This window comes from Alligator sinensis, unplaced genomic scaffold, assembly GCF_000455745.1.
Source record: "Alligator sinensis unplaced genomic scaffold, ASM45574v1 scaffold131_1, whole genome shotgun sequence".
NCBI classification, from domain to species: domain Eukaryota; kingdom Metazoa; phylum Chordata; order Crocodylia; family Alligatoridae; genus Alligator; species Alligator sinensis.
The window spans coordinates 3,617,529-3,629,525 of NW_005841830.1; the positions used below are offsets into that span (position 1 = coordinate 3,617,529).

General features: G+C 42.7%; 1 protein-coding gene across 2 annotated transcripts in view; it reads left to right on the forward strand.

Annotated features, from left to right (window-relative positions):
- The window catches only part of FBXO11 (F-box protein 11), a 71,275-nt gene that overhangs the window by 15,637 nt on the left and 43,641 nt on the right, over positions 1 to 11,997 (forward strand). For both annotated transcript variants that reach the window (XM_006014724.2, XM_006014725.2), the window contains exons 2-3: positions 7,467 to 7,594; positions 7,706 to 7,787. In XM_006014724.2, coding sequence (XP_006014786.1) covers positions 7,487 to 7,594; positions 7,706 to 7,787 — 190 coding nt within the window. In that variant the 5' untranslated portion in view covers positions 7,467 to 7,486. The remainder of the gene's footprint in view (positions 1 to 7,466; positions 7,595 to 7,705; positions 7,788 to 11,997) is intronic.

Here is an 11,997-nt window from a genome sequence, read left to right on the forward strand (position 1 = left end):
CCCCCCCCACCCTTTGCTGCAGCGGCGGGGAGAGGGGAGGAGCGGGCCTGGGCCTGACATGGGGGAGGAGCAGGCCTGAGGATGGGGAGGAGTTGGGCCGCTGGGGAGGGGAGGAGCAGTGGGCCTGAGCTCCTGACAGCGGCAGGGAGATAGGAGGAGCGGGCTTGGGGCTGATGTGGGAGGGGGAGAGGGTGGGGGAAGAGTGGGCCCAGGCCTGAGTGGGGGAGGAGGCCTGCTCCTTCCCTCCCCCCACCGCTGCCATGTTGGGCCATCCCACTGCTCCCTCCACCACTGCAGTGGGCCAGCTTCTTCCCCAGCTCAGGCTTGCTTTCCCTCCACTGCCACCATGTTGGCCCTGGAGGCGGCGATGGCAGAAGTGGGGAGGGGTGGGTCAAGGCCAGTAGTGCTGCTACTGCCTGTAACCTCCTAGGAGCGGGGGGGGGCAGGCCAGCTCTGGTGGCCTTGCACCCCCTCCCCCCATTGTCGCTACCTTCAGGGAGCAGGGTGGGAGGCGAGGCCAGCATAGCCTGGGCCCCCCCTCCATCCTCTGTGTTCCTGCCGTCATGGTGGTGCTCCGATGTGCCGCCACCTCCTGTCCAAACACTTATTTACACTTTGGCTGTTCCGATCAGCCAATCAGAACACGAATAAAACGTTATGGACAGACAGACAGACAAAGGCTTTTATAATATTAGAATTCTTTAGTCCAGGGGCTCTCTTTCATTATGTGGTTGTACAGTACCAAGCACAAGCGACTCTCTGCTAGGTCTTCTAAGTGCTAGTGTAGTACAGCTATTATACACTTTGCTATGATTTGTGTGCATTAAGAATAAGATATAGGCTCCACAAAATATTGGTATTTACCCTTTGAGTATAGAAATAACCTTTATGAGAATTCAGAAGTAAATGTTAATTTGATTTAATATTTTAAAATATAACCTTAAAAAAATAAACGTTTGTGTCTATTTTTGGTCCTAATCACTTTTAGTAATGGAATAATTCAGATTTTCAAACATTCATATTGTTAAATTTATTGTAATTGCCTACTTACAGAACATTTTGAAGACTTTACCTTGTAATAAAGTTAAATATGTTACCTATATTTTTTAAGTTAAATGATTTGTTAAAACCAGGTTAGTAGTTGGCTCACTCATTAAGTTCAGGTCTTAGGACATGAGAAATAAATTGTTATCCTTTCTATGCCCGATTTCATGCTAAACTGTTACCATTTTAGTAATACTTAAATTAATCTTATGGAAGTATCTGTGTGCACAGTTTAATTATTCTTTGCATTTCTAAAAATCTTTTCTTTGCAAGTTTTTATCTTAACTCTAAGATGCATCACTCTTACTTTCTAGCCATCTATTTTTTCCATTGTTGAGGCTTTATCTAATGTAGATTCAATTTGATAATTCAGAATTCTTTCATTAACTCCTACACATACGTGTATAGTATAGTATATTTAAATCTCTTGCATCATCTAGCTTTAGAAATGTTTTTCTTGAGCTATACCCTCTCTCCCCAAGTAATCATGATAGAGGAAAATAAATATGCGTTATGAAAAAGGGCTGTTTCTCCCCCACTAGACACAAGACACTTTTTCACTGGTCCCATCCTATATGGCTTTTTTACTTTATGAATTTACAAGGTGTTATCTATGGAAATCTCTCCCTCTGTCTCCGTAAAGATCAGCGTGTTGTGAGACCAGTTTTCCTATTTGTTCATTCCAAGTAGTAATTGGGACTAAAAAGCAACACAAACTTTTATGGGCTCTTCCCTCTCCCTTGTGAAAAGGTCACACAACTTTATAATGAGGTTGTAGTATATAACAAAACCCACTGCTAACAATCTTAACAGCATAAACTTTTTTTTTTTTTTTTTTTTTTTTTAATACAGCAAATTGACTGTGGCTGCATCCACAAGTGAAATCAGTCAGCCTACCAGCCTGGAGCTGCTCTGCCCTGACTCTGTGCTGTGGAGGGGTGGCTGGGGCATGAGGGTGCTACAGTATGGGGCTACCCAGCAGGCAGCCCCTGCACTGTAGCACACTCGGGCCCCGGCCAGCCTGTCATAGTCTACATGTGCATTGCAGTGGAGTAAATGACTCCACCGTAGGATGGTACTTGTCGGGCAGTACTAACCTATGGCACAGCTAACTAGTTTATTCCAGCCTAATAGCTCCATACATGTAAATGGTGAGGCTTTGCTGCGGAGCTGATAAGGCACTTCTGCAGTGAACATCTTGTTTAGATGCTCCCACTGTGTATTATAATGAAGACCCTCTTTTAATGAACTTGTCTCCTGGTCCCATTGGGATTTGTTACAGTGAGGTTATGCTGTATGTATTCCTGTAGTTTGTCAGTTTGTCTCCTTTCCTCCCCATTAATAGTGATATTTTTATAAAAATAACAGTTCACATGAGGAGGGGGAGTAGTTCTGAAGCATGCTTATTAGTTGCAAGTAAACAGCAGTATGTCTAGGCTACTTTTAACTTTTTTGCTTTGCAAGACATGCAGCACTGAGTATGTTGGGTCCTAAGGTTATGTCAGATTGTAGTCAAGAATATCAGCTATTATAGGTTTGAGACCAAGATGTTTCTTGCAGGCCTTGGTTGCTGAATCCCTTTGACTGCTTCAAGAATTTAATTTGTTTTACAGGCATATGGCAACAGAATGAAGGAGAAACCAAGCTGTGCAGTTTTCTAAGCTACCACTGGCAGGGAGGAGAAGGGAAGGTCTAATGCTTTAGAGCAGTGGTGCTCAATGTTTTGGCCTTGCAAGCCAGATGAATGGTGTGGTTCTGGTCCTTGGGTCAGCTAGGATCTTACATGCCAGGATCAGGCCCCTAATGGCCTTCCCTGTAAACCGCCCCCCCTCCCCCCAATTCCTGCTTTAGAGGGGTATTCTAGAATTTAGAGACCTGTGTTCAAGTCCATACTTTGCTACAGACTTGATCTTGAGCAAGTCATGTAGGGTTTGATCCATGAAGAGACTTGGGCACTTGTCTGTCTGACTGGGAACCGCAGACCTGGCTGTTTGCCACTATGAGAGATGAATAGGGGTTGAAAGAGAGAGCACGTGCAAGCAACCCCCCAAAGAAGATTCTTTAGCCGAGGAGGTAGAACATTCCTTGAAAGTGAGGAGACCTCTGTTCCAGTCCTTGTCTGCAAACCTTCCTGCATTTTTGTGTTAAACAGTCATTGGATATAACAGAAGCATACTTGGGGGCAAGGTTTCAGAACCCAGGACTAGAGAGCTATGTCCCTGCTTGTGCTGTCTCTCTGGCCTACTGCAAGTGGCACAGCTTCAGAAAGAGGGGAGGGGTGGGAAAGAAGGGAGTGCCCTCAACTGAAAATTACCTGTAGACCATTGACTGGGACACTGTATATAATAGCCTAGATCTAACTACATCTCCCCCTTCCAAAACAAAGTGGACACCTGCCAGTCTTTATGACAATGGCTATAGATCCTGATTCTTATAGTTTCATAGTTTCAGGGTCGGAAGGGACCTAATAGATCTTCTAGCCCGACCCCCCGCCAGGGCGGGAGAACAACCCAAAAACACAAACAAAACCACTCACCCTAAAAACAAAAACGGGACTCAAATGAGTCCAGCCAGGTAAGTATCCAGCCTCTTCTTAAAGATCCCCAGGGTAGGGGCCAGCACCACCTCCCTTGGAAGTTGGTTCCAGCTCCTAGCCGCCCTAACTGTGAAGTAGTTTTTTCGGATGTCCAATCTGTACCTCCTCTCCATCAACTTGTGCCCATTACTCCTTGTTATGCCAGCGGGGGCTAGGGGAAACAGCGTCTCCCCCAAACCCTTCTGGTTCCCCCTAGTGAGTTTATAGACGGTCACCAGGTCCCCCCTCAGCCTTCTCTTGTGGAGGCTGAATAGGTTCAGGTCCCGCAGTCTCTCACTGTAGGGTCTGCCCTGTTGTCCCCGGATCATGCGGGTGGCCCTCCTCTGGACCCTCTCCATGTTGTCCACATCCCTCCTGAAATGGGGCGCACAGAACTGGACACAATACTCCAGCTGCGGCCTGACCAGCGTCGCATAGAGGGGGAGGATCACCTCCCTGGCTCTACTCGAGATGCACCTGTGGATGCACGACAAGGTCCGGTTAGCCCTGCCAACCATGACCTCGCATTGTCGGCCCATGTTCATCTTGGAGTCAATAATGACACCAAGATCCCTTTCCGCCTCCGTGCTCTCAAGTAGGGAGTTCCCCATCGTATAAGTGTGCTGCTGGTTCCTACTACCCAAGTGCAGCACCCTGCACTTGTCCGTATTGAAACACATCCTGTTCCTGTTTGCCCACCCCTGTAACCTATCCAGATCCTTCTGCAATCTCTCTCTCCCTGCTAGCGTGCTCACCTCCCCCCAAATTTTGGTGTCATCAGCGAATTTAAACAGGTTGCTTTCCACCCCAACATCAAGATCGCTGATGAAGAAATTGAACAGCGCAGGCCCCAGGACCGAGCCCTGGGGGACTCCACTACCCACCTCCCCTCAAGTCGAGTATGATCCATCCACCACCACCCTCTGAGTGCGACCCTTCAGCCAATCTGCAATCCATCTGACTGTGTAGGCATCTATGCCACAGTCGCCTAGTTTATTAATTAGGATGGGGTGAGAGACGGTGTCAAAGGCCTTGCTGAAGTCCAGAAAGACTACATCCACCGCGACACCTGCGTCCATGGCCTTTGTGACCTGATCATAAAAGGCAATCAGGTTGGTCTGACATGATCTCCCCCTAATAAATCCATGCTGATTGCCCCTGAGCATCATTTCTGATGCCGGCCCATCACAAATGTGCTCCTTGATGATCTTCTCAAAGAGCTTCCCCAGGATTGAGGTAAGACTGACGGGCCTATAGTTGCCCGGGTCCTCCCTTTTCCCTTTTTTGAAGATGGGGACCACATTAGCTACCTTCCAATCGTCTGGCACCTGGCCCAAGCACCACGATCGCTCGTAGAGCCCTTGATTCTGTTCTGAACTCAGTGCTGTTAGTGTGCCCTGAGCAAGTTTGGCCTTTTAAGGCACTAAGGTAGAATACAATATTTGCTTGGTTCCAAGATTGTTCCCCACCCTATTTAACATGGAGGTCAGGGGAAGCCCCTTATCTTGGAATTGAGTACAAGGTATGTGGCTCTGGGTCTAGCTTTGGCCCCCACCCAGGGTCTTGTACTCCTTTTCCAAGGTTGGGGGGGGCGGGGGGGGAGTGGGACAGGCAGCTGCTCCAGGGCTGTGACCGCAGATGTTGATTGCCTTCGCTCCCTGTTTCACCTTGCTTTAATGCCTTGGGCCTCAGGGCCAGGGCCAGAGTTGCCATGCCACTGCTCCTGGGCCAGGCTGGGGTTAGAGCAAGCTCCTGCCCCCTGTCCCAAGCTGGAATAGGGATGGAGCTTGCAGCACAGGAGCAAGGGTAAGCAGTGGCAGGGGCATGGAGGAAGGCTAGAAGCTGTGTGGGAGAGATTGGGGACAGGTGGATGTGGAGGTGGTGGGGGCCAGTTTAGAACAGAAAAAATATAAAGGACACACGCATACACCATGAGGGAGCACATTTCTTACAGCACTACCACTCTGTCTGACCTCACTGCCCTAACATGGAATTGAAATCTAGACCGCACTTTTAAAAGATGAACATGGGGAAAAATGTGTAAGCTATCTGAACACTAAGAACAAAGACACTTAACACTGATCCTGAATTCTTCTAATAGATGAAAGATGAGAATGGCCTTTTGGTAGGCCTTGAGCCCCCAATAATCATCATCTTTTCTTCATTTAATTGTTTATCTAGCCCTGGGAATTTCTCTCCCCACACTTAAAATTGTTTTTTACTATGCTGTACTGGCTTTTATTGCTCAGAGCTGATGGAAGAATGCTTTGCATTTGAAAGCTTGTCTAACTCTATTCCGACTATGCAGTTTGTCCAATAGATGATATTACCCTAAGAAATCCTTGCCTTGTATAATAGACCATCACGGCTACAATACCACTGTTTTGCTACCATACCCTTTCCGGTCAGTTAGTCAGTTTTGAATCTTCTCCAGCATCTGTCTGTGTATGGGAGTTTTGGACTCTCACATTAAAATGAAAAATGACAGTTTTCATTAAAGATATAAAAATAATGGGAATAATCAGAAAAGGGCTGTTTTTAGAAATTTTCACAATTTGTGCAAGCCTTTGTTCTAGAACTTTTTTGTTCTTTTAAGTATACTGGCTGCTTTATTTTCTGTACTGGAATAACATTTTAGGATTGTCCTCAATTGTTCTCTCCAGCACAACCTTGATCTGTTTCCGCCATTAAGTAATGTCCTGGATATTTTAATATAATGTTTTCTTTTGGCTGATGTGGCTCACTTTTTTTGGTTTATTTCCTCAAGTCTAAAATGGTTTGGCAATGAAAAAGCAGTTAATCTTGAGACGATTCCAAAAATCGTTCCTCAAAGTTAGTGAAAATGTGTGCCTTTTTTGTTTTGTTTTTAGAATGCTTAAGTGAAAGATGCAGGTCTCCTTATTACTTAAGAAAGAAATATTGAGTTTGATTGAGTCTTCCAGCTGTGTTTATACTTAGAATTTTTTTTTTGTACCTCTGTGGTAGAACATGTGGTGATAAATGGTTTAATTACTGAAGTATTCAAACAACTGATTATTCTTTTCTCCTTTCATTAAGTCTGTTCCATTCCATTTTCATAAAATGCTCACATCAAATTGTACAACAATAAATCAAATCCTTACAATATCTATATTCTTGCCCTAAAAAAAGGTGAAAGGAAAAAAAGAACAAATTTGAGAGTGTGCTATTACACCATTAGTTTCTGTTCATTTTTAGCTAAACAAAAAGCAAGCAGCTGCTTTCCTACTTTTAGGCTATAGCCATCCCCGTCCTTCCTTCCTTCTCCTCCTCCTCCTCCTTTCCCCACCCCCCCCCCCCCCCCGAATTGGTATGTTGGGACATACTTTGAATAGGAGATCCTGCCTCAAATTTTACACTAAATAACATGCTAAATTGAAGGGGTTCTTGACAGCATGTTTGAATTTTCGAGTCTTCCATTCTAAAGATTCTGTTGTACACAAGTAAAAAGTCAGATAGGATCATATAGTGGAATCAACATTGAATCATATCATATGTAAAAACTTAAACCCTAGCATATGGAAAGAATGTTTGAAATTTCTGCCACTGGTATAGTATAAATACTGAGAAGACAATACATGTATAGAAAATAGGTGAAAATGTAAAATATATAGTGCATACATTAAAAAAATTGCTGTTATGTACGTCTAGCACCTGCATTAGTACAGCTTTTGTGGGCCTGTGTGCTTCTTGGGTAAGCAAGCTGCTGAACTGTGGTAAATACTTTTGTCCCAGAAAAGTACCAGTCAAAGCTGTTTGCAGACTTTCCCTTAGAACTTGGTGAAAGCTGTATAATCCTAATTGCTGGGTTTCCTTTTTCTTTTAACAGATGATGATGTACCTGCAGATATGGTTGCAGAAGAATCAGGTCCTGGTGCACAAAATAGTCCATACCAACTTCGCAGAAAAACTCTTTTACCTAAAAGAACAGCTTGCCCTACAAAGAGCAGCATGGAGGTAATTATTTTTAAAGTTTTAAATGTATTCTATTTCTGGAATAAATGTTTAACTGGCACTTTTTACCAGAGCCTTAATGGCTTAACCAGTTCTTTTTTTATATGGTTAAAGGGTGCGTCTACATCGGCAACTGAGAACTTTGGTCATCGAGCTAAACGTGCTAGAGTATCTGGAAAATCCCAGGATTTATCAGGTAATATTTTTTTGGTAGGGGTAATGGTTGGACAAACATGTTTTGACTGCAGCATTCCAAAGGAAATTCTTTCTGCTGATTTAAACGTGAAATAACTTAGGAAGAAAACAAGTTCTTGATCGTTGGACTTGATTTCGGAAGCTTAGGTATGATTTGGCTTTTCAAGTAAAATATAAAGCACTGATTTCTAGATATGGCTGCATTTGAAGATCCTGATGCCTAATGGGCTTTTCCAAATGTGGCTTTTTCCACTTTGCCTTACCTTCAGGTGAAGGTAAGTGTTCTTGCTCAAATGGGACATGGTCAGGCATTTTATACCTGTTGCCTAAAAATGAAAATTTGACAGAGGTAGGAGAAGAATTGAAAATTCCAAGTGACCTCTTTCTTCTGTTTGCTGATCAGTGAATTCTTTAACTTTATTTTTCCTCTTTCCTTTTTCATGTTTCCTTTTTCAAATCTCAGCATGAGCACAAGTCCTACCTCTTAGATTTATCATTGTATTATAGATCTTCATGAAACATTTATTTTGCTTCACAATTTGTAGGTCTTTCCTCTCCTTTTACAACAAGCTGGAGAAAATGAGACATGGATCTCTTCCTTATGCCATAGTGTGTGTGTGTGTGTGTGTGTGTGTGTGAGTGTGTATGTACAGTGGCATAGAGCAGTGTTGGGTAGCAATAAATGAGCTAGCTCAGGAACAAGTAGAAGCAGGTTGAAATAACAAAACCACTTCAGCCTTGTAACTTTCCTCTTCTTGAGGTAATTTGCTCCATGTAGGGCAATGCAGGAACATGAATATACTGCTTCTGACTGCTTAGACTGGTGCATCTGTACAGCACTGCACTGCTTTGAAGTGCCTTTGCAGAAATTGCCCATTTCTCCAAAGCTTGTCTCTCCTTTCCATTCCTGTTCACTTATTTTCTCTTTGGCATCTTCTGTCATCCCGACCTTTTGTCTCCTCAAGATCTGCATGTCTGTCTTTTTCCTTCTGTGAAATCAGCACTACTACCTCTTATACTTCCTCATTATTTATCTCCCATTGACTTCTCTTTCCTTTCTGTTCTTATGTCGTATGTAAGTGATTCTTAACCAAGGTCCTGTGAGATCTTTCTAAGGGTGCTGCACAATATGTAGTGCTGTTAGGTGTGCAACCACCTAAATATGATTTAAAAGATAAACGCAGAGATTTTCAAATAGGAATCCATAGTGTCAAAAACATTCTGACTTGTTGTGGTCTGTGTTCTTTGCTTTATTATTTTCCCATAGTAAAAAAAAACAAACAAAAACCCAACTCCCTCCCCCCACCCAACAAACCACAACAACCCAACAACATGAGTGACAGTTAAGAGCTGGCACTTTGAGCGGTGTCTTGAGTCTAAAGAGGTGAGAACTACTTTATTATGTGTAAGAGAGATGTCTTAGCTTGACCATTTTCTCTTCACCTCTTCTATTCACCTCTTCTATTAACATTTGTTCCTTTCAAGTGATTCAGTATTTCTTAGTTGCTTCCTATTACAGCTTATCTCTGTCCCCTTCTCAAATCTAAAGGCTGCTGTTGCTTTTTCTTTTGAAACTCACTGCTTTTGGTTCTCAGTTTTCCCTTAGGTTGGATTTTATCTCCAACTCCATGGCACTTCATCTTCCTTGCTCCAGTATCTTTCTCCTGCTATTTAGAAAATAAAATCTTTGCACCTCAAGTCCTACTCCTAAAGTTGCCAAGAAAATTGCTGTCATCAAGTGTGATTCTGGCTAGTTTCTTTTGTGAACTGTGAATCAACTCTCCTTGCTTTTGACTGGGAGTGTCTGTCTTTCTCCATCTTTTCTTCAGACTTTTTCCCTTTTGAGATGTTCTTTGTTATACCAAACTTGCTTATACTTCTCTTAGCCATTTCCTTACTGTATATATAGTTTTATGATATATTTACTCTTTGTTGTACTTTTTTCTATTCTTGATTTCTTTGCTTTGCTTAACACAATATCTGTCACGAATCATCCTCAAGCTTGTTACTAGTTACGCATTTGTTAACTCTGCTGTCACTGTACTGAGCAACTTTGAAGGAATTATTGGGATTATGTAGTCTTCTCCAGCACAGAATTGCCTCTGCCATTACCAACTGTAGAAATTGTGGGAATAGAGGGGGAGTTTCCATAGCAATGTTCTCAGGGGAAATATACATACTAATTACAAATCTGTCATTCCAAACTGTGATTACATCTACTTCTTTGTTCAATATTTTTTGTGTGTTTCAAATAGTATGTCTGTCTGTTATTTAAGAATAAAATGCAATGGCAGGTACAGTAATTTTTTGGGGAGGACTGGGGGCATGAGTGGGAGGTATCCCAAGAATGGTATGAATGGAGACAGTGTGCTCGTTACAAATGTATGGCTAGTAGTTGAAGGGAAATGAGATGTATATGTAATGTGGTGTAAAGACCAGTGGTGCAAGTTGTGGTAGTATGTATTAAATGAATTTTTAAGTAAAAGGAAATGCAACAAAACATAGCATAGACCAACCAATTACAGTGTTCGGTTTTCACTTAGTATTAAAATGTAAAATAGTGGACACATCTACACATACATTTAGGTAACCTAAACTTAATGTGCATTAGCTTAATGCACATTAAGGAGACTCATGCACGTGTAGAGGCGAGCCTGTGTTAAAGCGCATTAACGTTGTGTGTGCGGACTGATGTGGGACTAAAGTTAGTCCCAAGTCAGTCCATACACAGAGTGAATGAGCCTTAATGCATCTGTGCATGTGTTTAATGTACGCTTTAGCTATTTGGGCCTAAATTTGATACTTGCTTTTGCAGGTATCAATTTTAGGCATGAATGGCTTAAAATTGCCATTTTTAAGGTGCATTAAGGGCGTGCACATGTAGATGCGCACCCTTAATGTGCCTTATGTTGGGTTAAAGCACTTTAAATCAGCATGGGTAGACGCACCCATATATAGATCCTCAGTCCCTACAAAGTAATTACTAATTTAACATGTATCTCAATTTTGTCACAGCTATGGAAAATAAATGTATGTTTTCAAAATGTCAACATCTGTCTCTCTCTAAAATATCTCGTCTTGTGTCAGTATTTGACAATTTGAAGTACATTTAGTCTAATCTGTAGCTGTCAGTCTGGACAATACTACTTTAATTTTATAAGGGAAAAAATTATGAACATATGATAACCTTGATGGAAAAATACAACATTTGTGTTTAACACAAGTGAATGTGCTAATTACCTTTCTGCATTAGAAAGTTTAAACATGTAAGGGAATCCAAAAATAATGCAAAATAAAACATCAAACTAGTACTTAAGTCAAAATCTGTATTTGTGAGCCATGCATATAAAATAATTCCGTTTACAAAATGACAGATGTGTAGTACATGTCTGAGACCTTCAGATGACTCTGATTTCTAAATAATTACAGAAGGACTTCATTTCAGTCTGTTCTGAATATTTACATACGTGATCTGGAATCCTCTTCTGATATACACTTCTCATCTTGATCTATTGCTCCTTTTGTCATCTGCCCCCTCCTCCTTAATGCCATCTCTTTAATCACCTAGGCTAAGTACAGACATTTAAAAAGCCCAAAGCAGAAATGCTCTCAGTATCATGCTTTATTCCTGTGTACTCCCTTGCTAATATACGGCACTAACTAAATAGTTTGTACTTTATGGGGTGGGGGAGGACTGTGGCATCATGGAAGTGGCCTGCACTGGCTGGCCAAGGCCACATCAGTCTGGGGGCGCTCCTGCATGCTTCCCAGGTGGCTCCTGGAATGGCCTCTCCCCATCCCTTGCCCCCTCTTCCCCCCTGCCCACTCTAGCTGTTGGCTCTCAGCAGAAGTTGGAGGGGGGAGAGGATGGGGGAATGGAGCTCCCCTGCTGTATGCCTTCCCCCTCCCCCCACAGCATGTTGAACCTGAAATGAACTTCTGGATCCCCTCTCCCCAAAGGTTTTATTTTACCTCAAATTATGGGCGGTTTTATTAAAAGCTAAGAGTTACATTCATAAAATAGAAAGGGTGAAGGAGGTTGCACAGCTCCCTTCCACATTTTACCCATAACAGCATCCCAGTTATTTGGCAAATGGGAGGCTTAGGCTCAGATTCCTGTTGCTTGATTCAGAGCAGTGGTCATCTCTTTAGAGTGCCCCAGTGACTTGAGTAGATAGTATTCTCATATGGTTCTCTCTCAGGTACTCCTG